This window comes from Choloepus didactylus, chromosome 16 (genome assembly GCF_015220235.1).
Source record: "Choloepus didactylus isolate mChoDid1 chromosome 16, mChoDid1.pri, whole genome shotgun sequence".
Taxonomy (NCBI): Eukaryota; Metazoa; Chordata; class Mammalia; order Pilosa; family Megalonychidae; genus Choloepus; species Choloepus didactylus.
In genome coordinates, this window is record NC_051322.1 from 44,405,831 (window position 1) to 44,432,192 (window position 26,362).

At 34.5% G+C, this 26,362-nt stretch overlaps 1 protein-coding gene across 7 annotated transcripts in view; it reads left to right on the top strand.

Annotated features, from left to right (window-relative positions):
* The window catches only part of RPRD1A (regulation of nuclear pre-mRNA domain containing 1A), a 76,486-nt gene that overhangs the window by 15,763 nt on the left and 34,361 nt on the right, over positions 1-26,362 (top strand). For 2 of the 7 annotated variants that reach the window (XM_037805801.1, XM_037805802.1), the window contains exons 2-6: positions 12,429-12,558; positions 15,292-15,398; positions 15,478-15,575; positions 20,136-20,262; positions 20,371-20,546. In XM_037805801.1, the coding sequence (XP_037661729.1) occupies positions 12,429-12,558; positions 15,292-15,398; positions 15,478-15,575; positions 20,136-20,262; positions 20,371-20,546 (638 nt within the window). Of the gene's footprint in view, positions 1-12,428; positions 12,559-15,291; positions 15,399-15,477; positions 15,576-20,135; positions 20,263-20,370; positions 20,547-20,659; positions 24,628-26,362 lie in introns of those variants that run through there. The other 5 variants (XM_037805807.1, XM_037805806.1, XM_037805805.1 and 2 more) reach the window with 5 other exon arrangements.

The following is a 26,362-nucleotide window of genomic DNA, read 5'->3' on the forward strand; positions in this document are numbered from 1 at the left end:
CATTATGCTTTCCTTTTCTTCTTTAGCATGCTTTCATTTTGTTCTGTGGACATGTTTGTAAAGGCAACTTTGAGGTCTTTTTTTTTTCCTTTTTTTAACAGAAATCCAACATCTGGTTGTTCTCAAGGAAGTTTCTTTTACTTGTTCCCCACCCCCCCAGCATATGTGTCATACTTGCCTGGTTTTTTGAATGCCTTGTAATTTTTTTGTTGGAAACTAGACTTTTTAGATAATATAGTTACTATGCATACTAGTCCACCCTCTACAGAGCTTGTTATTGTTATTTATTTTATTATTTCTTTAGTGTTAGGCTAGATCATTTTACTGAAGTCTGTTCCCCACAGTTCTAAGACTATGATGTTTTCAGGAAGATTCAGCTGTCATTATGCCCACAGTTACCCTGGAATGTCAGTGCTATTTGTTGGGCTCTCTCCCTCTGTTTTCCTGACTATACCCACCTGTTAAACTCCACTGATTCCTGGCTAATTACTCCATTATTTTCAACAATGTCCTGCAACATAAATTGTTCTACAAACATATCCAATGAAATTGTGTCTCCTTTGAAGGAATGGTTTCTGAAGTCAGTGTTCCATATTTGTTCTGACCACAGGAAGTCTCCTTCCAACTTTCAAACTTACAGGACAGTTAAAAAACAACACAAATCCCATATAGACAACTCCAACCCCCTCCCCACAGCCCCAGATACCCAGATCAGTCAATTTTAACTTTTTGCCACATTTGCTGCATCATTCTTTCTGTTTGTCCGTGTACTCTTTATCATCCATTTTCTGAACCTTGAGTGTAGGTTGTAAACATCATGCTCCTTGAACACCTGTTACTACCATGTACATTTCCTAAGAACAAGGATATTCACTTATCTAGCCACCTTAAGTGCAGTTATCAAGTTCAAGAAATTTAACATTGATATAAGGCTTGCAGTATATATTCCCATTTTTTGATATGTCCCAATAATGCCCTTTTGAGGCTTTTCTCCCCCCTTGCTAGGTCCCATGAAGGATCATATATTGCATTTAAGTGTCATTGTCCCTTTAGTAGCTCTTTTTTTTTTAATTGTAGGAATGAATACACACACATACGTACATACATACATACGTAGATACACGATATAAACTTGCCCATCTCATCCACTCCCAAGCATGGGATTAATCACATTCACAATATTGCTGTACCCTCATCACTTTCCATTGCAAAACTTCCCCATCTCCCCAAACAGAAACCCTGCACCCATTATGCATTAACTTCCCAATCCCTGTGTCCCCTACCTTTGGCGACTTGTACTCTAATTTCTGTCTCTGAGCTTGTATATTCTCTGATATTTTCTTTGTAGTTACTATGGTGCTTGAATTTAACATCCCATATTTATAACAATGTCATTTGCTCTGATGCCAACTTAACTTCAATACTATACATAAACTATCTTCTTATACGCTTCTGTCCCCCACCTTTAATTATTTCTTGTCACAAATTACATGTTTATACATTATGAGTTTCAAAACCACTGTCATTACTTCTTATACATTTGCCAGTTAGATCCTGTAGGAAGTAAAAAGTGGAGTTACAAACCAAAAATACAATAATACTAGCATTTGTATTTAGCCATGTTGTTACCCTGACTAGAGATCTTTGTTTCTTCATGTGGCTTCAATCTATTGTCTGTTGTCCTTTCCTTTCAACCTGCAGAATTCTCTTTAGCATCTCTCATATGGCTAGCCTGGTGATGATGAACTCCCTCAGCTCTTGCCTATCTGGGAATGTTTTTCTCTGTCCCTCATTTTGAAAGAATTCTTGGTTGTCAGTTTTTTGCTTTCAGCACTTTAAATATAACATCCCACTGCCTTCTTGCCTTCGTGGTTTCTGATATCAGCACTTAATCTTAGTGAGGTTCCCTTGTATGTGATATATTGTATCTCTCTTGTGGCTTTCAGATTTCTCTCTTTATCTTTAGCATTTGACAGTCTGATTATGATAAGGCACAGTATGGGTCTGTTTGAGTTTATCTTGTTTGGAGTTCCTTGAACATCTTGGATGTTTATATTCCTATCTTTCATTAAATTTGGGAAGTTTTCAGCCATTATTTATTTGAATATTCTTTCTGCCCCTTTCTCTCTTCTGGAACTTTCACAAGATATATATTGGTATTTTTTAATGGTGTCCCATGGGGTCCTGGGTCTTCATTTTTCTTCCTTCTGCTTCTTAGAATGGATGATTTCAATTATTTTATCTTCATGTTCTCTGATTCTTTCTTTTGCCAACTCCAATCTGCTGTTGAACCCTTTAGGGAATTTAAAATTTTGTTACTGTGGTCTTCAACTCTGTTTGGATCCTTTTCGTAAATTTCCATTGCTCTATTGATATCCTCTTTGTTTTCATCTCTCATTTTCCTGATTTCCTTTAGTTCCTTGTCTATGTTTTCCTTTAGTTCTTTGAGCATGTTTACGATCATTTTTAAAAGTCTTTGTGTGATTGTGAAGACCTTGTGGATCACACCCCCTTTATCTAGTGTATGGATGAGTAGAAAAATGGGGATAAAAACTAAAGGACAAATGGGGTGGGATGGGGGGATGATTTGGGTGTTCTTTTTTCACTTTTATTTTTTATTCTTGTTGTGGTTCTTTCTGATGTAAGGAAAATGTTCAGAGATAGATTGTGGTGATGAACGCATAACTATGATATCATACTGTGGACAGTGGATTGTATACCATGGATGATTGTATGGTGTGTGAATGTATTTCAATAAAACTGAATTTAATTAAAAAATAAAAGTCTTTGTCTGGTGTGTGCCTTCTCATTGGTGGTGTCTAATATTTTAATCTCCTTTCCCTGGGCCATTGCTTCCCATTTCTTTATGTGTTTTATAACCTTATATTGAAACGACATTTTGATATTTCAATTTGTTATTGCTTGAACCAGGCTCTGAGGCATCTGTTTCTTAAGCTTACTTCTTCCAGCTAGTGTTATGATAGAGCTTTCCTTGAATGCCAGGAGCTAACCAAAAAAGGAAAAAGAAAAGATAAAAAGAAAAAAGAAAACACCTTTCCCAGTCTTTGCATATTGACCTGTGTGAACACTCTCCTTAAAGTCTTATCCATATTAGAGAATATCTCCATGTTAAAGCACAGGGGCCTCCTGGATTCTGTCTGCACATATGTCTTGTCTTGGGCTTGCATGTGTAGCCCTAGGAATTACCCCTTTTGCACAGTTATAAATGTCCCCTCTTCCCTGGGAAACAATTTCTTCCTAGTCCTGGGCACTGTACTGTATGTTCTACAGCCAGCAGTCCCTTGCTCCTGGCTGCACGGCTTGATTGCCCCAAGCAGTAAGAGTTCTGTAGGAGAGCTTGATGAGCTGTCTTCTATGGGCAGAGCAAGTTCTGGGACAGCAAGTCCCTCAGTCCACCATCGCACAGATTGGGCCAGACATACATGTTTCCAGGATGTGCACAAGGGTTACTCTCCTCCCTTTGGAACTGGGACCAGGGATTCATGCTGGGAGCATGGGCCAGCTCTACACCAAGCCAGTGAGGGGGGGCGATGTGCCAGCCAGTTCTCCACAAGATTCTACCACTTCTAAGTGGCTTTTTTCTTGATTCAGTAATAAGGTGCTTTCCTTATTACTGTAGTCCTTTAACTGTTTTCTAGAGCTTTGAGAAAGATGTTTCTATTAGTTTTGCTGGTTGTTCAAACCTTCTGTGGGGTGATGGAGCCCTGAGACATTTCACTTCACTATGATGATTCTGGTCACTGGTTCTAATTATTTTAACATTTGTAATTCTTTGAACTTTCTCTTCATGTTACTTGCCCGTTTTTCTGTAGGTTTTTGATTTGTAAGAACTCTAGAGTGGTGGGGAAAGTGAAAATACCTTGAACTCAATACATTGGAAATAAACAAGAGTAGCTAGATTTGTAAGAAAGTTTGTCCTTCATAATTGGAGTTTGGAGTTGTTGAGGTTTTTGAAAACAGTGTAATTTTACCTGTGTTCCCCTCTCAGTATAGCTGAGAGAATGAGTGGTATTAATGACCAGAAGCCAGGTTAATGAAACAGTTAATTAAAGGCACAGGTCTAGGCCAACATTTATTCATTTAGTAAATACTGAGCAAATTATGAACCACCTGCTGCACTTGATTCCATGTATTGGTTGATGATACTGGCAATTCTTGCTTTTATGAAACTTAGTTTAGCTTAGAAGCCCTACATTAAATTAAAACAATTAGAGGCGGGGTAAGTGCTACATAGAAAAAGTATGGGGTGCTATGGGAGCATATTAGGGCTGCCTAACCTACATGGACTGGGTGGTCAGGTAAAACTGGGGGAACCCATTTAAGCTGAGGTCAGAAGGTTGAGTAGAAGTTGGGGAAGTTGTAGGGGCAGTTTGGGGTGTGAAAAGCAAGTGATGTACAGGGTGGTGACAGATCTTGTAGGGCCTTATGGTTCACATTAAGAATTTTAAATGTTATCTGGAAAATAGAAAATCTTTGAAGACTTTTAATAAATAGGTGACAATATTAACCCCTAGTGGTTAGTTTGAAATGAGAACCTGAACTCTTCTACAGGACAGGCTGCCAAAAGTCTGAGATATCTGGTAGTGGTACAGAAGTACACTAGCTCTATCCATTTTTCACCCACCTTTTGGCTGTTGAGAAGCAGCCAGCTGTGTCTTACTGGATTCTTTTGTTCTGTCTGGCACAGGTCGAAATCCGTTTAAAGAATCATCTGTTGATTATGCACTTTCTGTGACAAAATTACTAAGTTAAAAGCAGATTCTGCCTTAGTCACCTCTCTACTCATAAGAACATGTCCTCTTCCCCACAGTGCCAGCAGTGGAAGAAAAGAAAACTCTTGAAACGCTTTGAATCGATAGGTTTTGGAAACAGACTGTTTCAGAGAACACATTGTCAGAAAGAGTACAAGCACTTGTGCTCTATGCAGACCTTTCTTTTCTGCATCAGAAAATGTTCATTTCCACTAAAAATCTTTTAATTTCAGTGTTTTACACTATATTTATACTTACATATACAATTATCACTAAGCATTAAGGGACTGAATTAATTCTGGAATTAGGACAGCGAGGATTTGGTTGGGAGAGGATCTGGTAAACTGGAAGAATGCATCCTGTGGGGGTTGATTGCTGTTGTGGAACTTAAGACAGCATGGAGAAACCCGGGAGTCTGGAGATAAGGTTCTAGAAAGTGGAAGAAATGTTCAGAGCCTTTCTTCTAAAAGCCATAGCTGTACTCATTAATACATAGGAGGAAATGCTTTGTAACTAACTCCTTGTTTTTGGATGAGACAACTGGAGATTATTATGGAGAACACTTATTGTTGCTTGTTTTCTTAAAATGGAGGCAGACATTAGAATTAGTATTTGGAAAAACGTGGAGATTATCCAGATTATTCACTTGGAACAGGCTCTTTTCATTAATTGTTCTAGTACATTAAGGATTATGCAGAACACATTTGTTCAGTTCTTGTTTGGATTTCAGTAGTCTTCTGTAGCAATATTCTACATTACGCTATAATGTAAAATTCTTTTTTCCATTTGAAATCAAGTAATGCCTCAGGTTTATTCTGAAGTGCAATTATTGAAAAGAATTATATAGCTATAGAAAGTGAAGTAAATTATTTTCTTGTTATTTATTTCCTATTAGAGTGGAGGTGCAACAAATGAGAAATTCCAGTTGTAGGTTTTGTCAATCAGGAATTTACTATTAGTGAATGGAAGAATTCCTTTTCTTCTATGTAAATGTCACCTCCCTAAGAAATTGTTAGGGTTAATTAGATGTGGATAAGGAGGAGCCATATAGAAAAATGAAAGACAAAATGTCCTTATCCCAACTCTAGTTTTGGATCCTCTCTTCTTTCCTGGCCTATTGAAGTATTCTTACTGCTCAGTCTTACCTGTTTTGAATTTTCTGAATGCACCTGAAGGTGTCTCCCCTGCCTCTAAAACTTCAACACTTCTCTTTATGTTTACAAAATGAAGCTTAAACTTGTTATCTTGGTAATTAATTTAATATCCTCCCTCCTTCCCAGCTTCATACTCCATCACTCCCTCATACATAATCAACAATGTACTTATTAGATCACACACTGGGCCTTGTGCCTGGAATGTTGTTTCCACCTATGTTTCATTGCACTTTTATACTTATGACTTAGATAGGGTTTATGAACTTTATGGTAAGTCTTATTTTATTCCTTGTACCTAATGCAGTGTCTGTAAACATGGTAGGTACAAAATAATTAGCTGTTGATTGAATGGATGAATGGCATGAGATCCTAACAATCATTTTTAATTATCTTTTGGTTAAATACATTTACAGTTCCACCTAACTAAATTAAACTTAGAGAACATAATTAAATTACACTTAAAATCTGAGTACTTAATATGTGCCTACTGCACAAGCAGAGTATATAACATCTCATTCCTATTCCGTAGTGATTGAGTTTACCAGGGAAATAAATGAGGCTGGACAACAGTCATTAGTGAGTCTTTAATAAACTTTTGTTTTAAGATAATGATATTTCTCTTGATTTCTTGCTGTGTGAGATCTGCAGTAATGCCCATTCCCGCCATTGATACGTGTGTGTGTTTATGTATACATGCATATATATATGTTTATTCAATTTTTTGCTACTTCTTTCCATGCAGAAGGCTTCCCCTGTTAAGAAAGTTCTTATGTTTACATATAACACAACAATTTAGCCTTTTGTTATATTTATCAGCATTGTCATTTAGTAGTTTTAAATTTCAATCTCCATAAAATATGGGTAATTAATTTAGATTATCATAGTCCACATATCAAATTGAGTAGGCATATGGTTTGTACAATGTGAGAAAATAAATAACGCTCCCACCATTTTCTGGTTATGAACCAGTGAAACTAGATGGCATTTTCTTCAATCTTTTCACTGGTTAAGTTTATTTCATGTTGTTTTTCTAATAACCCACACTGATTTCTTTTTGAAGCCTGGTAATTTATCTTTTTCTTTCTTTTTTTTTTTTTGCGGTATTGTGGAAATGTGAACCTGTTTGTATACAAGGCCTCAGGGACAAGGGGCTATCCTTACTACCCACAGGAGCTTAAAATTTAACTCAGAGAGTTAAGATCTAAGAAGATGGTGCCTCATAATATAAGTATTCAGTCATGCCTATTTTACTTATACTTTATTGGTAAAAAGATATTGCAGTACATTAACATACTGAGACATTGGAATGCATATTATGTTTATGATTGCAACTAGTGTTGGTGTGATGTATTATCTAATGGAAAAAAGGAATAAAGGTAAAAAAGAGAACTAACATTTTTGGAGTGCCTATCTATCATGTACCAGATTGCACGGAGCTTGCAATCACCTGATTGAAAAGATTATTTTTGGTATGTGTCCAGCATGGTCCCTGGCACATAGCAAACATTAAATAAATGCTAATTGAATGGAAAGCTTGGAAAAGAAGTGATTTGAAATAGGGATTTCTTGAGCAACAGAACATAAGAACTGACTAGATCAATCTATTGTTTAGCCCTATATTCTGTGGCTAACAGAGGTATTTCTTTAAGGAATTATGAAATAGCCTATTGGCCCTTTTGTTAACTTTGTATATTTAACAACAATTGTGTCTCTGTTATTTTAAAAATTAATAAAATTCATTTGAAAACCATTTTTATAACTTTCTTCTGGCATTGTTTGTTGTGATTGTTCCATTAATTTATTACTTCCTCTATGTAAAGGTACAAGTTTTAAATGAGAGTAATTTTTTTTTCCTTGAAAATTTGAAGAAAGGCATAAGTTGTGGCATTTTCTAGTTATTTCTCCTATTTAGCTTGGATTCCTCAGGAAAAATATGAAAATAATGTTTTGGTATTTGGACCCCATACCAAATCCTTCCTCCTGGTACAAGGCCTGTATTTTAGAATATAAAGTGAAATGTATTTTGGGATCTTGTAAATGTTTAAAGTATACTGTAGAAGCTGTTCTGAATTATTTTTGAGAGGTTAGTAATCCTTGAATTTAAATAGCATTCTTAAAATATTTTGATTGAGCTGCTACTAAATCTTCTCAATAGGTAACATCCTCTTTCACTTATGACAACAGGCATAGTCTAGTTGGTGAGAGGAAATACTTTGGAGTTAAACTGCTTGGATTCAGATCCTGGCTTCATCCTTTTCTAGCTTTTTCACTGTGGACAAATTATACTAACCTTTTTGATTTCTGTTTATTCAGCTGCTGAATGGGCATAATAATGGTGCCTCAGGTTGTATGGATTACATTAGATAATAAATGTGAAGTGCTTAGACTAGTGTGTAGCACATGTTAAAAGTTCAGTCAATGCTAGCTGGTGGGAATGTAAAATGGTACAGCCACTGTGGAAGACAGTTTGGTGGTTTTTCAGAAAACTAGATATTGAATTACCCTATGATCCAGCAATTCCACTTCTTGATATATACCCAGATTTGAAAGCAGTGACATGAACATACATTTCCATTTGCACACCGATATTCAGAGTGACATTATTCACAATTGCCAAAGATGGAAACAATCCAAGAGTCCATCAACAGATAGATGGATAAACAAAATGTGGTATATACATACGATGGGATATTATGCAGCAGTCAGGAGGAATGAGGTCCTGAAGCATGTGACAACGTGGATGAACCTTGAGGAAATAATGCTGAGTGAAATAAGCAAGACACAAAAGGACAGAGACTGTGTGATATCACTAATATGAACTAACTTGAACATGTAAACTCAGAGTCTTAAAATATAGAATATAGAGAAGGGGGAGTGGTTACCTAATACGTATAGAACTGTTAACGAGGTTGAACTTAAATGTTTGGGAATGGGTAGACGTAATGGTAGCTCATTATTGGGATTATAAGTAATAGTGACATATTGTAGGTGGATTTGATTGAAAGTGGTTGTTTAAAGTCATGTATATAAATAAGTTCTTGCATGAACTACAAATGTAAAAAAAACAATAGAAATAAAGGGGTATATGGGAAAAACATAGCTATTGCAAACTATTGACTATAGTTAACAGTAATATTTTAATATTCTTTCATCAACATTAACAAATTTACTCCACCAATACCATAGGTCGACAGTAGGGGGAATAAGGGATTTGGGAGGATTTGGGTTTTATTTTTTATTCTATTTTCTATTCTGGAGTAATGAAAATGTTCCAAAACGATCATGGGGATGCATGCACAACTGTGTGATAATACTGTGAGACAGTGATTGTATTCTTTAGATTGTTTGTATGGTGTGTGAAATATCTCAATAAAATTGGGAAAGAAAGTTAAACATACATCTACCATATAATCCAGCCACTGTACAAAAATAAAAAAAAGTTCAGTAACCATTATCATTATAAAAAGGGGTCCACTGGTTCAGGTACCCATTAAAAAGAATTGCAGGGAGTCTCTGATTTAGACAATTATAAAAATTTCTCAGCTCATTTTGATGCTAGGAAGGCAGATGTTTGAATTGAATAATAACAGTCTTTTCTCAGGATGGAATTGAGTGAATAGAAGGAGGTAAAAAGATTGGACTGTGGAACATTGAGTATCTGTGTGACATATGAAACGCATAGATAGCTAGAGCTTTGCAGATATGAGTGTAAGTATTAGCACATACAGCAAGTGTTAAAAAAAAATAGGCTGAAAAAGAGCACAGACTTCAATTAGAGATATGAATGATCTGGTTAAGACTAGGGTAAAGGTCAAAACTGACTGTGTTTTAAAACTTTAACTTCCATGTGAGACCAAGGGAAGAGATGTTTATTTGGTGCAGGATCTATATTTTCTAAACAATATAACTTATACAGTCAGTTTGTTCAAACACCATAATTACAGGGAACTTTGAATAGGAAGTGAGATATGGTAGGTTTGTATAGGTTAGAGTGACAGAGCAACACATCCCAGAGTAATTCAGGCAGAGAATAAAAATGTATATGCAGGGCCCCCTTGAGGAGTTGGGGGAAAATGAGGAGGTGTTGGACTTCCTCACCTGGATTGTTGCTGATGTTCTTGAGGACTGACGGTTTGGTATGCCAAGCCCTCTGTCTTGGGGCTTGCCCTTATGAAGCTCTTCACTGCAAAGGAGAGGCTGAACCTGCTTATAATTGTGTCCAAGAGTCTCTCCCTGAGTATCTCTTTGTTGCTCAGATGTGGCCTTCTCTCTCTAGCTAAGCCAACTCGGCCGATGAACTCATTGCCCTTCCCCCTATGTGGGACCTGACTCCCAGGGATGTAAATCTCCCTGGCAACGTAGGATATGACTCCCAGGGATGAATCTGGACCTGGCATCTTGGTATTGAGAACATCTTCTTGACCAAAAGGGGGATGCAAAATGAAATGAAATAAAGTTTCACTGACTGAGAGATTTCAAATGGAGTCAAGAGGTCACTCTGGTGGACATTCTTACGAACTATATAGGTAACCCTTTTTAGGACTTAATGTATTGGAATAGCTAGAAATAAATAACTGAAACTATCAAACTCCAACCCAATAGCCTTAACTCTTGAAGACAATTGTATAACAATGTGGCAGTGTGATTGTGAAAGCCTTGTGGATCGCACTCCCTTTATCCAGTGTATGGATGGATGAGGACAAAAATGGGGACAAAAATTAAATGAAAAACTGGGTGGGATGAGGGGGATGATTTGGATGTTCTTTTTTTTTTTACTTTTATTCTTATTCTTTCTGGTGTAAGGAAAATATTCAAAAATAGATTGGGATGATGAATGCGTAACTATATGGTAGTACTATAAAAAGTTGATTGTACACCATGGCTGATTGTACACCATGGATGATTGTATGGTATGTGAAATTATCTCAATAAAACTGAATTAAAAAAAAAAGAACATAAAAAAAAGAGGTTTCAATATTTGGAAAGTTTCCCTTTTTATACTCTTTATGGGAAAGAGTCCTGCTGTCATAACCATTTGTACTCTGATTTATCTAAGCAAGCAAGGAGCTGGAGAACCAGAAGTTGGTTTCTGTTATTGCCATCTCTTCCTTATCATTATTCCATGCCAGTGACTTTCAAAAGCATGAGAAGTGTTGGGTAGCAAATTTAGACAGATCAGGTTATGCAATGATATGGCACAGGTTTGTAAAGTCTGATCAGTTGTGACCCAGTACTATAGTTTCTTGTTATAAGGTGGGTCTCTAGTTTTCCCTCAAAGATGTGAACTTAAAAGTACCTTTTTAATATATTGAATGCTTAAAATTTTAAATTGAATACTTAAATCTAGAGGACCAGATACAGCCTTCCCAAGATTTTTGTCTTTAAAACCAGTAAGCAGGCTCAGATGAATAGTTTACTGGTTAACTGGACCTACACCATTGTAAAATCGATGCCACGAGGTATGATGTGTATGAAAATAATTGTACTATTTTGAGTGATTCAATTTTAATTTTAGGAAAATTTTATGGTGAATATAGTCAATTTGTAAAAGATTATATTCAACTAAATACATTTTTCTTAAGCATGTGATGTTGGTTGAGTCACGTTCAGTACTATGTCACGTAAGATGGTAATCAGTAAAAATAAACTGTTCCACAATTGTTGAAATCTTGTCTGCTTAGAAAGATAACTGCACTCACAGAATACAGTGCGTAGGGGCATGTTTTGTCAAGGTGAATTCTGTTATTCAAGGTCTTGTCATCCAAAAAGTTGGAAAAAATATCTAAGCTTTGCCCAGTTGGTTGGTGTCCCTAATATTTATTCTTTTAGCTTGGCAAATATTTATTGCATAGACAAAAAATGTAGTTGATTGAAATGATGTCTTTTTCATCCTATTTTATGTTTATGCTCTTTTGTTTTTTTACAGTAACTTAATACTGATATTGAATCAACGTGGGCATTAAAACAATCCTAAATTCAGTTGGGATTAGGGTGCCATCTTATTGAAATGACTAATTACCATCTTATTTTAAGTGGCTATATTTCTTATAGTTTGTAATGGTTTTAATAAATTTTTTAAATATAGTACAGGATAGAGTCACAAAGATGCGTTTTTGCACAGACATTTGGGTTTCAGTATATAAAACTATTAGCTTGTGAGCGGTGAATGGTGGTAATCAAAGATAAATTGTTTGGGTGATTTAGTAAAACTGCCAAGGAGATAGAAAGAGCTATCATCGACCTTACTTCTTGCCTCTTTGGGTCTCTTTTTTCTCATGTGATTGATTTTCAGAAGGCAAAGAATAGTCTTCCTGGTGAGTTTAGCAGCAGTGATTTGATATGTTTGGTAGTAGAGTGGGAAGCTAGGATTAAATATGATACTCAAAGGTTAGTAGGTTTATTGTAGTTCTCAAACTGCTTAATTCAGGAATTGAGAAAGTTTGTCCAAGTAAAGGATATTTTAAGTAGATTACTTCTTTTTTTTTTTTTTTTTTTTTTCCAGCCAAACCAAATAGGAAGCTTACTTTTCTCTACTTGGCCAATGATGTCATTCAGAACAGCAAAAGGAAGGGGCCAGAGTTTACAAAAGATTTTGCACCAGTTATAGTGGAGGCTTTTAAGCATGTTTCCAGGTATGATAATTGTCTTGGGTACTAGGTAATCTGTTTTAAAAGCACGATTTTGTCCTTTTGCTAAAATTTGCCTTAAACTATTAAAACAAAAAACAGGGAAGGTATTTCTTTGAAGCGTTTATTTTTAAAGACCTACTTTTTGTAAAATGTAAATGGCATTTGCTAATGTGTTAAAGACTTTTTATGGAGGAAAATTTTGAGCTGTTGCTAAGTTGGACATTTAGAGTACTTGAATTGTAGCTTTCTTTTAAGAGACCATAAGTAACATCCATATTGGAATGCACTTCTTTAAGAATGAATGAAGGTGTTAAATTGAAAATTTATGTTCTTATAAAGCTGTCAATCTTCCAACTAACATTTCTGGAAACTCAGTACCCTTTTCTTTCATATTGATATATGTCATAACATTAGAATACTTTGGAATTATAAAATATGTATTTTAATATAGTCTTAAACTTGTTAAAAATTTTTACTACGAACAGTTCTGAGGATCGAAGCATATAGTTTGGCTTGTGTCCTTTTTACATGCGTAATTCCAAAGATTGTATGCAAATATGTGGTAGATTACTCGTTAAACATTTAATTGGGGTAGACTAATAAATCAATCTAAATTATCAAATTCAATAGTGAATGATGAGTCATGTTCAGTGAAACAGTCTACTCAGCACAAATCTTAGTTTTGGTCATTTAGACATTTTTTTAAAAGTCAGAGTGTAAAATACTGGTATGTGTTGCTTTCTTAGTATTTTTTATGCTTCAATTTAGATACTGTCTTCTACTTCCTTTTCAGATTTTGGTGTTCAAAACAGTTTGGTGTTTTTCTTAGTTCTAGACCCTCTCCTATTATTCTTCACTTGCCCTCTGGGTGATTTCTTACACTGCATGTATCTGGTTATTGTCTGTACCCTAATGACACAATCTTGCCATCCAGTCCAGCTACCTTTTCTGTCTCCAGACATACAAATACCTATTGCCATTTCTTATTAGTATGTCTCCCAAACATCTCAAACTCACTTTGTCTGATTTGGAACTAAATACATCCTTGGTCTCTGTCAGAAACTCTTCTTTCTCCTTCGCTTCTCATATCCCTAGGTTCCTTGTATTTCTTTCCATTCCAATTATTATAATATCTTTTCTGTATAATTGCAGTATCTTCCAGCTGGGCTTTCTGCCCTCTGTATTGTTTAATCCGTTGTAGAAACTGTAGCCTGAATTGCAGTGCTGATCATAATGCTCCTTTGCCTCTGAGTGGTTCTCATTTGTCCTAAAGATCAAGTCTAAGTCCTGAGCTAGACATGATGATCCTTCATGGCCCTGCTTATGTCTCCAGACTTAGGTCTCACATCTCTTGCACACACAGTCCGTAGTCGGCAGTTTAAGCTAACTGAACATCTTTTAGTTCTTCCTGCTTCTGCCTTTTTTTTTAAACTGTTACCTCTTCCTAGAATTTAATAAAATGTTTACTGAGTACCTACTATGTACTAGGCCCTGAGGATACAGTAGTGAACAAAACAAAGTTCTGTTCGTGTGGAGTTTACATTTCATTGTGACAAAAATAACAGCTAGATATATAAGTGAATATATATTATAACATCACATGGTAAGTGCTATGAAGACGCATAAAGCAGGGAAGAAACTAGAGGATATAAGGTACTCAGTAATTTAGTGTAGTAAAGAAGGATACTTTGGGGAGGTGGCTTATGAATGGAGACTAGAATAAAGGGATGAAATAAGCCATTTGACTCTAGGGGAAAAGCATTCTAGGTAGAGGGAATGCCTGCAAAGAAAATGAGACATGGGCATTGCCCAAACATGCCCAAAAGTGCTGGCATGTTTGAGAATCAGCAAGGAGATTAGTATGGGAGAAGAGATTAGTGAATACAGACTGAGAGATAGCCAGGAAATAGGGTATGTCAGCCTTATAGCCAAGGGTAGGGATTTGGGGTTTATTCTTGGTATGATTGGTAGTTGTTGGAGGATTGAAAGCATCATAATCAGATTTACATTAGTAGGATGCTTTGTAGAGAATAGAGTGAAAGAGAGGCTGAGAGACTGGTGAGAAGACTGTTGAAATAATCCAGGCAGGAGATAATAATGGCTTAGTCTATACTGGTAACGATAAAAGACATAGGAAGTGGTTGGGAGTAGTCTCTTATATCTTGCTTCCCTGTATATCCAATCTTCAGATCTCAGATTAAATATAACGTTCTCAAATAACCTTGCTGATCTCTCTTAAACCAAACTGGGTCTCTGTTATGCCCTTCCTTAACACTCTGTTCTCTTTTGTAGCCTTTATTAACAACAGTTGCCATAAAGCTCATTTGTCATTCCTATTCACTTTTGTATCCCCAGTGTCAAGGATAGTGCCTTGATCAATAAACATTGTTGAATGAATTAAAAAGTCACCTATTAAAAAGCCTCCCTTAGCCTCATGTTCAGCCCCAATTAGACTAAAAGTGTCTTTGTAAACCCTCAGTAGCTGGTACTTAGACTTCTACAATTTATTGCAGTGTTTTGTTTAATAATATGTCTACAAGCTCTTTAAGGAAAGCAGAGAGAATGTCTGTCATGGTTATCTCACCCCTGAATTTCATATAATGGTGCTCAGTAAACATTTAGAGGGCTTTTTTCAGGAATGAATGTTTGATTCTATTTAAAATCACTGTTACCTATTCAATAGCACTATGCTTTTTTTTTTTTTTAATACCATTAATAGTTTTATTTTTTCTTTAGTGAAACTGATGAAAGTTGTAAGAAGCACCTTGGAAGAGTGTTATCTATATGGGAAGAAAGGTCTGTTTATGAAAATGATGTGTTAGAACAACTTAAGCAAGCTCTGTGTAAGTATGTAACCTTTTATCATGGTCACTTCAATAAAATGTATTCTTTCATTGAAATTTGAATGTTCTTTCAATTCAGATGGTGATAAGAAACCTAGGAAGCGAACTTATGAACAGATAAAGGTGGATGAAAATGAAAACTGTTCCTCCTTGGGATCACCAAGTGAACCACCACAGGTAGAAGTCTTTCTCTGTTAAGAGTTGCATTCCTTTTACTTTGTATGGCCACTCAGCTTTATTAATTTTGATGTTTTACTTCTGTAAATTGATTTTTTGAAATTTCAGGTTCAAGACAAGCTGCATGAATATCTCTTTATTTTCTGGTTAACAAATTGCTTATATTTAATGCAGTATTTTATGTGTATTAGGCAGTCATTTTACATGGAAAGAGAACTTTTTAATTGCTAAATGTGATTAGGTCTCAAACATGGATTGCCAGAAATCAGTAGGTGACAAAAACTCAAAATGCTCCATGGGATTTGGAGGACTGGACCCATATTCACTGCATGAAACCAGAGGCTCATTAGGGCTCTTTCCCCTGTGAAAGGAGCCTGAAAGAAAGATGCAACCAGTCACCGCCTAGAACTGTGACTTGGTATCAGTTCAAATGCTTGGGAGACAGAGAGAATTAAACCAAGGCTCTCAGCCAGGACCTGAGCCAAGCTACCTCCTTGCTTAGTGACTAGAATGCTGAAGTTCATGTGATCGCCATGGACAAGAGCTTGAATTGTCACTGTAAAACTAGTTCTCAACTGGTGGACCTGGGGGGCCAAGTGGAGGCCAGTATGAAACTGATGGACAGAGAGTGGTTAACCACCAGGGGGTGAATTATGCTGTTTTTTGGGGAAGGGAAGAGCTCAGAATGAGACTACAAACTGAAAATCCAAAACACCTAAGAAAAAGTGGATGTTAAAAAAGCCAGTAAAGCTGATTGGGAGATTAATTCAGTTCAGACAAAATGAAAAAAAAAGGAAAAGTGAAAATGACTTTAAAATATATGTTTTTGGATTCTCAAATACGATGTACTTTAAAGTGTATGTTTTTGGATCCTCAAATAAGATACTCAAATTAGAAACTTAAGGCAAAATGAAATAAGATCATTAAAATATAAAAGAACCTGTAGAAATTCTGGATATAGAAAATACAGTCTTTGAAATAAAAACTGATTTGCAGGACAAACTCTAGACTGGATACTTAGGAACAAAGAAATAATGGATTAGAACAGGGGCTACAGATCACGGGCCAATCAGGCCCATTGCCTGCTTTTATATGGCCCATGAGCTAATAATGGTTTTTACATTTTTAAATGGTTGAACAAAAAATCCAAAGAATAATAATATATGTATTTTAAATTTTAAATTTTTAAATTTGAACTACTTTCAAACTTACAGGACAGTAACAAAAACAGTACAAACCCCCTACAGAGAACTCCAGCAGACCCCTATCCCTCCATATTCTCAGATCCCCCAATTTTAACATTTTGCCACATTTGCTGTATCATTTTGTCTGTCTACCAGTTTATCAATTCATCTGTCATCCATCTTTCTGCCTAGCTGTTTATCAATCCATTAGAAGAATATTTCATGACACATGAAAATTATGTTCAGATTTCATTGTCCATAAATAAAGTTTAATTGGAGCACAACCACAGTTATCCTTTTACATATTGTCTGTGATTGCTTTTGCGCTACAAGGTTAGAGTTGAGTAATTGCAGCAAAGACTGTATGGCCCACAAAGCCTAAATATTTACTGTATGGCTCTTTACAGGAAAAGTTTGTCAAGCCTTTTATTACAAGAAAGTAATATGGGATTTATCCAGAATGGAACATGGAAAAAGGAATTAGAAAATAAAGTTAAAATATGTAATATATGAAGGCTAGATCAAGAGTCTCCAATATCTTTTGGTTATTCTAGAAGCCTTATTTGAGGAGAGCATGTCTGAGATCTTTGTCAAATTTGGGAGTGGGGAAGTGGGGAGACAGGAACTTTTGGATTCAGAAGCATACTTAAGTATTAGGCAGAATAATTAAAAATAAATACCTCCCAAAGCACATCAAAAACAAACTAAAAGCATAAAGGGAATAAAAAGGCATTTAAAAAGCTACTGGAAGGAAAGACATTACCTACAAAGAAATGATAGCTGCTATCTCAGCTTCTGTAAATACGAAGAGATAATTGAGTAATAGTTTTAAAGTTTTGAGGAGGAAAATCTGTTCTTAAATTTACATACTCAGCTTTATTATTATTCAATCTGGGTGGTAAAAAAAACAGTTTGAGATATACAAGGCTAAGCGATAAGGCCCATGTTGAAAGAACTGCTAAAATATGTTTCCAGAGAGAAGGAATGGCACGCAAGAAAGCAATGTGAACCCAGAAAGGAAGAAAGAATGTTCCCTCATAATAATACAATGACCATTTCATCATAAAGGTTAAAAAATTGAGAACTTGTGTGTATACTCAACAATCTATTTATATGAAGCCCAAACTAATAGAACTACAAGGAGAAATTGAAATAGACTTTAGCATAGCTTGATCAGAAAGGGATATTAGACAGTAAGTAAGTAAGGACATAATTTTATTACCCTTAATGAAATTGATTTAATAGATATAAAAATAACCCCATACCCAATAAATAGTAAATATATACTTTTTTTAAGGAACATACAGAAATTTCACATGGAACACTAAAAAGTGATTATGCGCAAGATCACAAAGGAAGTCTCAAAATTTCAGTGAATCTATTGCAAACAGGCTATTACATTACCACAGTACAATTAAATGAAAAGTTAACAGAAGATAGTACCCAACCTTTCATATGTTGAGAAATCAAATGTCTTCTAACTATTTCATGCCTGAAGGATAAATCACAATGCATTACAGAATATTTAGATTTTGATGAAAATTTGATAGACTGCAGCTAAATTTACTTAGAGGTAAATTTATGGCCCATTATGCATTTTATTATAAAAACAGTAAAAGCAAACATGTAGTTGAAGAAACGAGATAAAAAAGAAGTGAATAAGCCCAAAAAATGTAGAAGGAAGGAAATAATAAGGAGCATGTATTAATGGAGTAGAAAACAGAAAAAAGTGGAGATGATCAACAAAAGTTAAAAGCTAGTTGTTTGAAGACATCTGAACAGTCTTAGAAAGGATACCTACATCAAGAATTGGTAGAGTGAGATGGGCAATCTCTACTCTCCTATTTAACTTGTCAGAACTAGAAGCTTCAGATTTGGAGAACAGAAAGTGAGAGAACAAGTGGGATGGCATTTGGATTGTTATCTAGGGAAAGCACATGCATGTTAGTTGATTCTTACCAAGAGATTAAAGTTTTTTCTCTTTTTAAATGTATTTTTTAATTAATAAAAAATAATGTATAGAAAAGTAATAAGAACATAATGTTTGAAACAGCCAAATACTGAGGTTTGTGTTTCTTCCTACTTGGTAATAACTCAAGACAGAAAATCATTTTGTGCCAAGAGCCCTGTTTTGGTTCACTGAACAGTGTGTTACCCTAGTTCTAGGTATAGAATATATTTTATACCAGTTATTGAGACACTATGAGAAACAAGCTTCCTGATAATTGTCATTGCTCTTAAACTTCACTTTCATTGCAAGGAGTACAAATCTTATAACAAAATTCTTTTTAAAAATTATTGGGATTTTAACACACTTAGGATAGTCTATTTCTTATTAGATTGATTCATTCTTATTTAATAAATACCTTTGGTCATTTGTTATGTGGTAGATACCAGCAATAGCATTTTTGTAAAGGAATAGCTTAAAGAAAAGTTAGTAACTGGCTGTCAGTGTCATCTTAATACATACATAGAGTTAGTAATAGCCTGTATTTTTAAGTATGTATGCAATTCCCTAGTGTCCCAGAATCTAATTTTAGAAGTGTTTTTTTTTTAGAAAGTGGGGAGATAGATGGGGATGTGGACTAGTAAAAGGAAAATTTATTCATTTTTCTTTGGAATGATTTTATAGACATTTATGTGAAATCATCAGCAAAGAATTGCTCTTCCCTCCCAGTCATAACAGGTTTGAAAACAAAAGTGCAGCTAAAATATTTTAATAAGAAAATAATTTGTACACTGGATAAGCATTACATAAATATTAGTCATTAGATATATGGAACTTTGTAATATTTCATTGATCTTATTAACAAACTATAGGGTAGTTAACTGATATTTGAATCCTAAACTATATTTCTCTTTTACTTTAGTTACATCATTTAGAAATGCTATATGGGAAGCTCTTCTATGTTGTAGATGACTTATATTCTCCTCCTTTTCCCATCCAATTTAATATTAAAATTTTTTTTCTAATGTGCAATGATAATATAATGAATATATAATACCTAAATTTTCTTTTTTTTCAGATTGACGTTGTAGCCTACCTTCCCTTTTACCACTGCATGCATTTGGCCTATGTATCAGTCACTTTCCTCATTATTCAGATAATTATTCTTAACACTATCTGTCTCCACCACTAGAGGTGTGAACTTCTCAACGCTTAGGACCTTATTTCAGTTATATTTCCAACAACCAGCCTAATGTAGCCTCTTTTTCTTAATATATAAAAGAAATGGGTGGTTTTCCAAAATGACATATATTTGAAACTGTGAACTAGTAAATAGCACTTAAGGATAAGGAATACAAGAAAATTCCAAGTCTTTTGTATTTGTTTACGCTTCATTTATGTTGGTTCTGAAATTGCATAAATTTTTAGACTCTAGATCTCGTTAGAGCATTACAAGATCTAGAAAATGCAGCCTCAGGTGATGCAGCAGTTCATCAGAGGATAGCTTCTTTGCCTGTTGAAGTCCAAGAAGTATCCCTACTAGATAAAATAACAGGTAAGAAAAGAAAATGTCATCTGGTTACTTTTTTGGGAGTGTGGTGAGCAAACACATATGGTTTTGTTTTTGTTGTGTAACAATTTTATTATTCTGTGCTTCTCTTAGATAAAGAATCTGGAGAAAGGCTTTCTAAAATGGTAGAGGATGCTTGTATGTTGCTGGCAGATTACAATGGCAGATTGGCTGCAGAAATAGATGATAGGAAGCAACTTACTCGAATGTTAGCAGATTTTCTTCGTTGTCAAAAGGAAGCCCTTGCAGAGAAAGAGCATAAATTGGAAGTGCGTAACCTTTTCCTTCTTTAGTGCTTATTCATTTAATTTGCTTTTTTGGTTAGGAATTTTAAAATATCTTAATGTATCTATACATTTTGCATTTTTTTTTTTGTATGTAGACCTTTTGAGACAGAGACTCAGGTAAGCTTCTCTTTGTGTTAATGTGTTTTCTTCTACTGAATCAAATCAACCTGCATAAGTAATTTAGAAATTTGGAGTTAGATGGATTGGTTGCATTTTTGAATTACTCGTGCTAAAATCCATAAGTAAATTAGAAATTTGGAGTTAGATGGATTGGTTGCATTTTTGAATTACTCGTGTGAAAATCCATGCAATAAAATTTATTTTATCAGTTTAAACCCTTTAATCTTCACAAACAAAAATAATGAGAAAATAGCAGTTGGTATAAAGTCTGATGTTAACTTACATAGTTGAATTTATTAATTTGTATTGAATATATGGAATATTTTAGGTATACAATTAAGAAATAAAAAGACTTGGAGGAACATTGAATTTGTTTTGAATAGACGGGTCCCCAGTCTCCCTGCCCTGTAAAAACTGATTTTGCTGGGGAGAGTAGTCGTCAAATGACTTGTTCCTCTGGTGATTTTGATGTTTAATGACCTCCACCATGCCCACCAAGCCCTGGGCTCACACACACCCTTAGGTAAAACATCATTGCCCCTTTAGCTAAATTGAGTAATGATTGGTATTGTTGATATGAAATCTGGGGATGCAGGGGATAAAAACAAACACTCATGTTTACTTTGAGCACAGTAGCCATGGTCAGGGATGGAAGAGCTAGATTTGGTCCTATTTAAAAGAATCTTTCCGTCACCTAATTTTCATTTAAATTGTCATGTTGCTGTAGCAATTTCTTACTTTTATAGTATGTAGGTAAATTTCTAAATTGCCTGGATCCCTATAGAGACAGTTCACTGTAAATTTGGATTGCCATTACTATCTGTAAGAGCAGCTACTTGATTAAATATCAACAACAAAGTTTCTCTAACCCCAGTTCTCATCTCTTTAATTGTTCCTCCCCTGCTCACATAGAGACCCTCAGAGGATAGTTGTTGGCTCTGTACTCTATCTTTGGAGAAGGTGCCCACTTCTATGAAGAAAGGGAAAGATGGATTTTTTTTTTTTAAAGACAAATGTGATAGTTAATTTGCCAGTTTTTAATCTTGTGATGGAACTTCAGTCTTAAACTAATATTTTTACTTGTTTTCTTATTAACAGAATTAAGGGTAAGTAATGTCATATACAATTTTTATCTTTAGTCTTTTGGTATGGTTTCTTTAACTTCTATCGAGCTTCTGTTGCAGGTGTTGGACATGGGCGTGTCTTCTAATGATGTCATCATCCATTAGCATATTCTTCCTGCTAAAAATAAATATCAAACTCCAAAGCCTGTATTGTCTCATGTTTTTGAAAATTGAAGAGAAGACTGAAACTTTTTTTTTCTACTTTATATTGCTGTCTCACTTATGTTGGTCATGGATCACTGGTTACAAAAATAGAATTTTAATTTGAAGTATAAGTATAGGAAATAGAACAGATACCACTACTTCACCCCCCACCCTTTCCCCAGTGCTTTCCCGCCAGTTAGCATAGTTGATGATGATGATGATGATGATGATGATGATGATGATAACAACATTTTCCATGTGTTGGGCACTGTTCTAATCGCTTCTTGTATATTAACTCATTTTATGCTAATAACAGTCCTTTATTGCAAGAAGTATTATTATCCCCCATTTTACGGCTGAGGAACCTGAGGCACAGGGAAATTAAATAACTTGTCCAAAGAGCAATGGACTCAGGAAATTTGACTCCAGAGTCAGTGCACTACATCAGAAAGACATACTTGCTTTCAGTTTTTACTTAAAAATATGAAAGATTACAGCAAAAGCTAAAGCCCAGTCTCCCCAACCTTTACTGCTCCCTCCCTCCTCAGAGGTAATTATTGTCTTGAAATAAAGTGATTTAGGGATTTATCGATTTTTTTCATGTTATAAAGAAATAACCTAAATTACATTGAACATTTTTTACAAGTAAAAAAGTATATTGATCTCTACATAAAGTTACAAGTTATTACACAGAACTGTTTGTAAATAGTCTTTTGGAAATAAGTGATTGCTTTGTTAAAAGATGTAAAAATTATTTGATATATTTGTGATATTATTTGATATATTTAGACTTTTTGAACAAAGTAGGTGGCATCACTTTGACGTTGAGGTCGAGAGGTTTATATTTTCCATATTAGCTGTGATATCAAATAGTTTTCAGTATGCTTCTTTATATATAAACTGTGATTGAACAAGTATTGATGTCATTAGTTGCTCTTTTTTTTCAAATGAATCAAATTTAAAGAGATTAGGAATTGGCTATTTTATACTTCTTACAGAGGCCAGTATTTGTAATGAATGAAAATTGAAAGATGGTGGGAATCATTAGTCTTTGTTTGAAACTTATGATTAACTTTAGTTGGTTATTGAGAAATGACTTCTAAAACAGTCTATTAATAAATTCAATTTATATTCATCAGATCTTTCATAGATTGCTGTGGGAATCATTTCATCATTCAGAAGTTGAAAGTACTACCTAAATATATTGTTCCTTTAGCTTTTCATCTTAAGGCATACATGGATAGGGGAATTGAAGTAACATTTTGATTTCAGTAATTTTGGAGAGGGAGCAATGTAGAGGTCAGAAATGCTTCCATATTTAATAAGATAAAATTCTTTCTCTGTTGGTCAATTTCAAGTACTATTTTTTCATGATCAGTTGATGTAAAGAAATGTGCTTCTTAACTAAGTGTTCCTTTTCATTAGTTGAAAATAGACACTTGAGACATTGTGTTGTTTAAAAGGTATAAATATTGTTTATAAATCCCCTATTTATCATACATAGCACATTGATCTGTTTTAAATTGTTAGACTATCCATTGAAAATTGGAATCCACAATCTGCTGGCTCTTTAAAGAAGAAATCAAATAGTAGTTGCAAATTCTAGGCATCAGAATGAAAAAGCATGTCAGGACAAATCTTTCTGGTTTGCAGTCTTATGTCAGTATATTTAGATCTACCTCTTTTTTTAAAAAAAAATGAGTGTATAGTATTCATAGTATGAAGATAATATAGTAATATTTAAATCTGTCTGTCTTCTGAGGTGGTCAAGTTACTCAGAGTTTTATGTGTTATAGGTAGTACTACAGGGAACATCCTGGAGATTCAGGTTTGCATAGTTGTGCAAGTATATCTGCAGGACTGAGTCTCAAAAGTAGAATAGCTTGGTGAAAGGGAGTATATTATTTAGGTTTTGATAGTGTATTCAAACCCTTCAAAAGGTTCTGCGGTTTTAAATTCTTTGTATTATGTGGGTGTCTTTTCCTACACAGTGTTGCCCATGCTGAATGCTAGTGATCTTTTTAATTTTTGCGTATCTAATAGGTTAAATATTATTTCCTTGTTCACTGAGATAAAAAATATTTATTAGCCGTTTTATTTCTGCAAATTCCCTGTTGATCCTGACCATTTTTCCATGTGGTTCTATTTTTATGTTGTAGAATCTCTCTTTGCCTTTACAGATTCTGGGCTTTCTGATGGCCTTCTCAATTAATAACTATAAAGATGCTTTGCTATTTTTGTAGCTTTTTCCTTATAAAATATATTCATTTGGAATTTTTGTTTATGTTATGAAGTACGGATCTAATTTTTTCAAAGTAATAGTAAAATGTCCCCTCACCATTTACTGATGTTAATCAGTTAATAAATCAGTCTGTCTTTTACTACAGTTGTGAAATGCCATTTCTGTCATACTTAGTTTAGTTCCTGTATATACATGTGTATACATGGGTCTATTCTACTTGCCCATTTGTGTTAACCTTTACACAGTAGGTTTCACTTTTATTACTTTGTAGTATTTATAATTTTAGCTAATCATGATTATATATTTGAATTTTTACATCCTATTTTTTTCTCACTTGTTTTGTATATATCTTGCTATAATACCTAATATTTTAAATGACAGTTTTGTTAAGTAGAGATTTCCTAATTTACTTAGTCTTTCCCCTGTTTTGGGGATATTTTTTGCTTTTATTTTCTATCCCTCTCTTATATTTGCTAGCTGTTATTTTCCAGGTGTTTCAAGAATGCTTACTTTTATAATGCATTTCTTTTCAGAAGTAAAGTTTAATTCTCATATTTTAAATGCTTAAGATAAATTTTGTTTTACCTGAGATATACTATTTAATGCTTAGAATTTCCTAATATTATGCTTTATTAATATAGGAAATGTGAATGTTTTAAATATACAGCACTGAAAATGCAGGTCTGTTGAAGGTATTATCTGAATATAGATTTTTTTGATGGTTATTGACTAATCAGCTTACAAATGCTACTCAAGGTAATAGTTAAGAATATGGATAATTATGGAGTCTTTCATCTGTGGTTCAGTTATACTCTATTTTATTGTATGTTTTTCTTTTGAAATCATCCTGATTTGACTTAAACTTAGAAGCAGTTTGCGAAGATGGATCTATGTGAATTGTTCGAAGAGACAAATGTTGCTAGTTTCTTAATGGTTTTTATTTTTTCACATGTAAATATCATTAAGTCTGACATATTTTTATGGTCAGTTTATCCTCTCTTCAGGAATCATAATCCTTTACAGAGTTTTATTGACTGCACAAGTAATCTTTTTTCACTTTGGGAAACAAACTACATAAGCAAAAGGCTTAACCCTATGTATGGGATCAGTGTACTATTTGCATTCTTTTCATCTCATATATTTTGTGCATCTTGTCATGTTTTTCCTATTTGATACATGGGATGTATCATTTATTTAACTGCTCTGTTCTTTATGATTATAGATTGCTGTGGGAGTCATTTCACCATTCAGAACTTGAAAGTACTACTTAAACTGTTATTCATGTAGCATATTATCTTAGCAGGAATTGATGGATGCAGAAATTAAAATGACGTTTGACCACAGTATTCTTAGAGGGGATTGTTGGAATTGTTTCCAGTGGTTTGTTATTAATAGTATTGCAGTGAACATTTCTTTAGCTAATAATTCTTTGCTTGCACACATCATATTTCTTGTGATAAATTCCTAAAGATGATTCATGTTAGACTTGATACTTGGCTACCGACCCTGACTTTCCATTAGATTGTACTAGGTAATTGTCTTCTTTGGTGATTCCCAAATATTGTTATCCTAAGTCTCCTCTCTTGGACATTTGTTTTCTCCAGAGAAAATGCTTCAGATTTGCTTGGGAGATAATAAAGGGCATCTGTGATTCAGGTTCTCAAATGCAGATCTTCTTTGGCTCAGTTTCTTACACATTTTGGCTCTGTTGGATAAGGGTTTTAACAGATTCATGTATAGATTTTCAGTTGATCTCATTGTCAGCATTAACATTCACCCTTACTTTTCAAGGAGCCTCATACCCCAGTGTCCTGAGTTTTTCCTCAAGATGTTGTGCTTTGCTTTTTGCATTATCCCCTGTTTCTGTTTTTTCTGTCTTCCAATACTTTTCTTGACATGTTTTGTGTACTGTGGTCTTTCCTCTGTCCTTTTGGGGTTTTGCCTTTATAAATTGCTTCATTATTTTAGTGGGTTTTGGGGAAGGGAGCAGAAATCAGTTCACTCTGTCATATATAAAGGGAAAATGTCTTTTTAAAAAGAATCCTAATATATGTTTTTCATAACTTCTGCCAACCACCCTTTTCTAAGTGATTGTCATATTGTCTGGTTTGTTAATAACTGACACTTCCTGCTCCCTCTCTTTAATGCCTAACATCACTGCAGCTAGA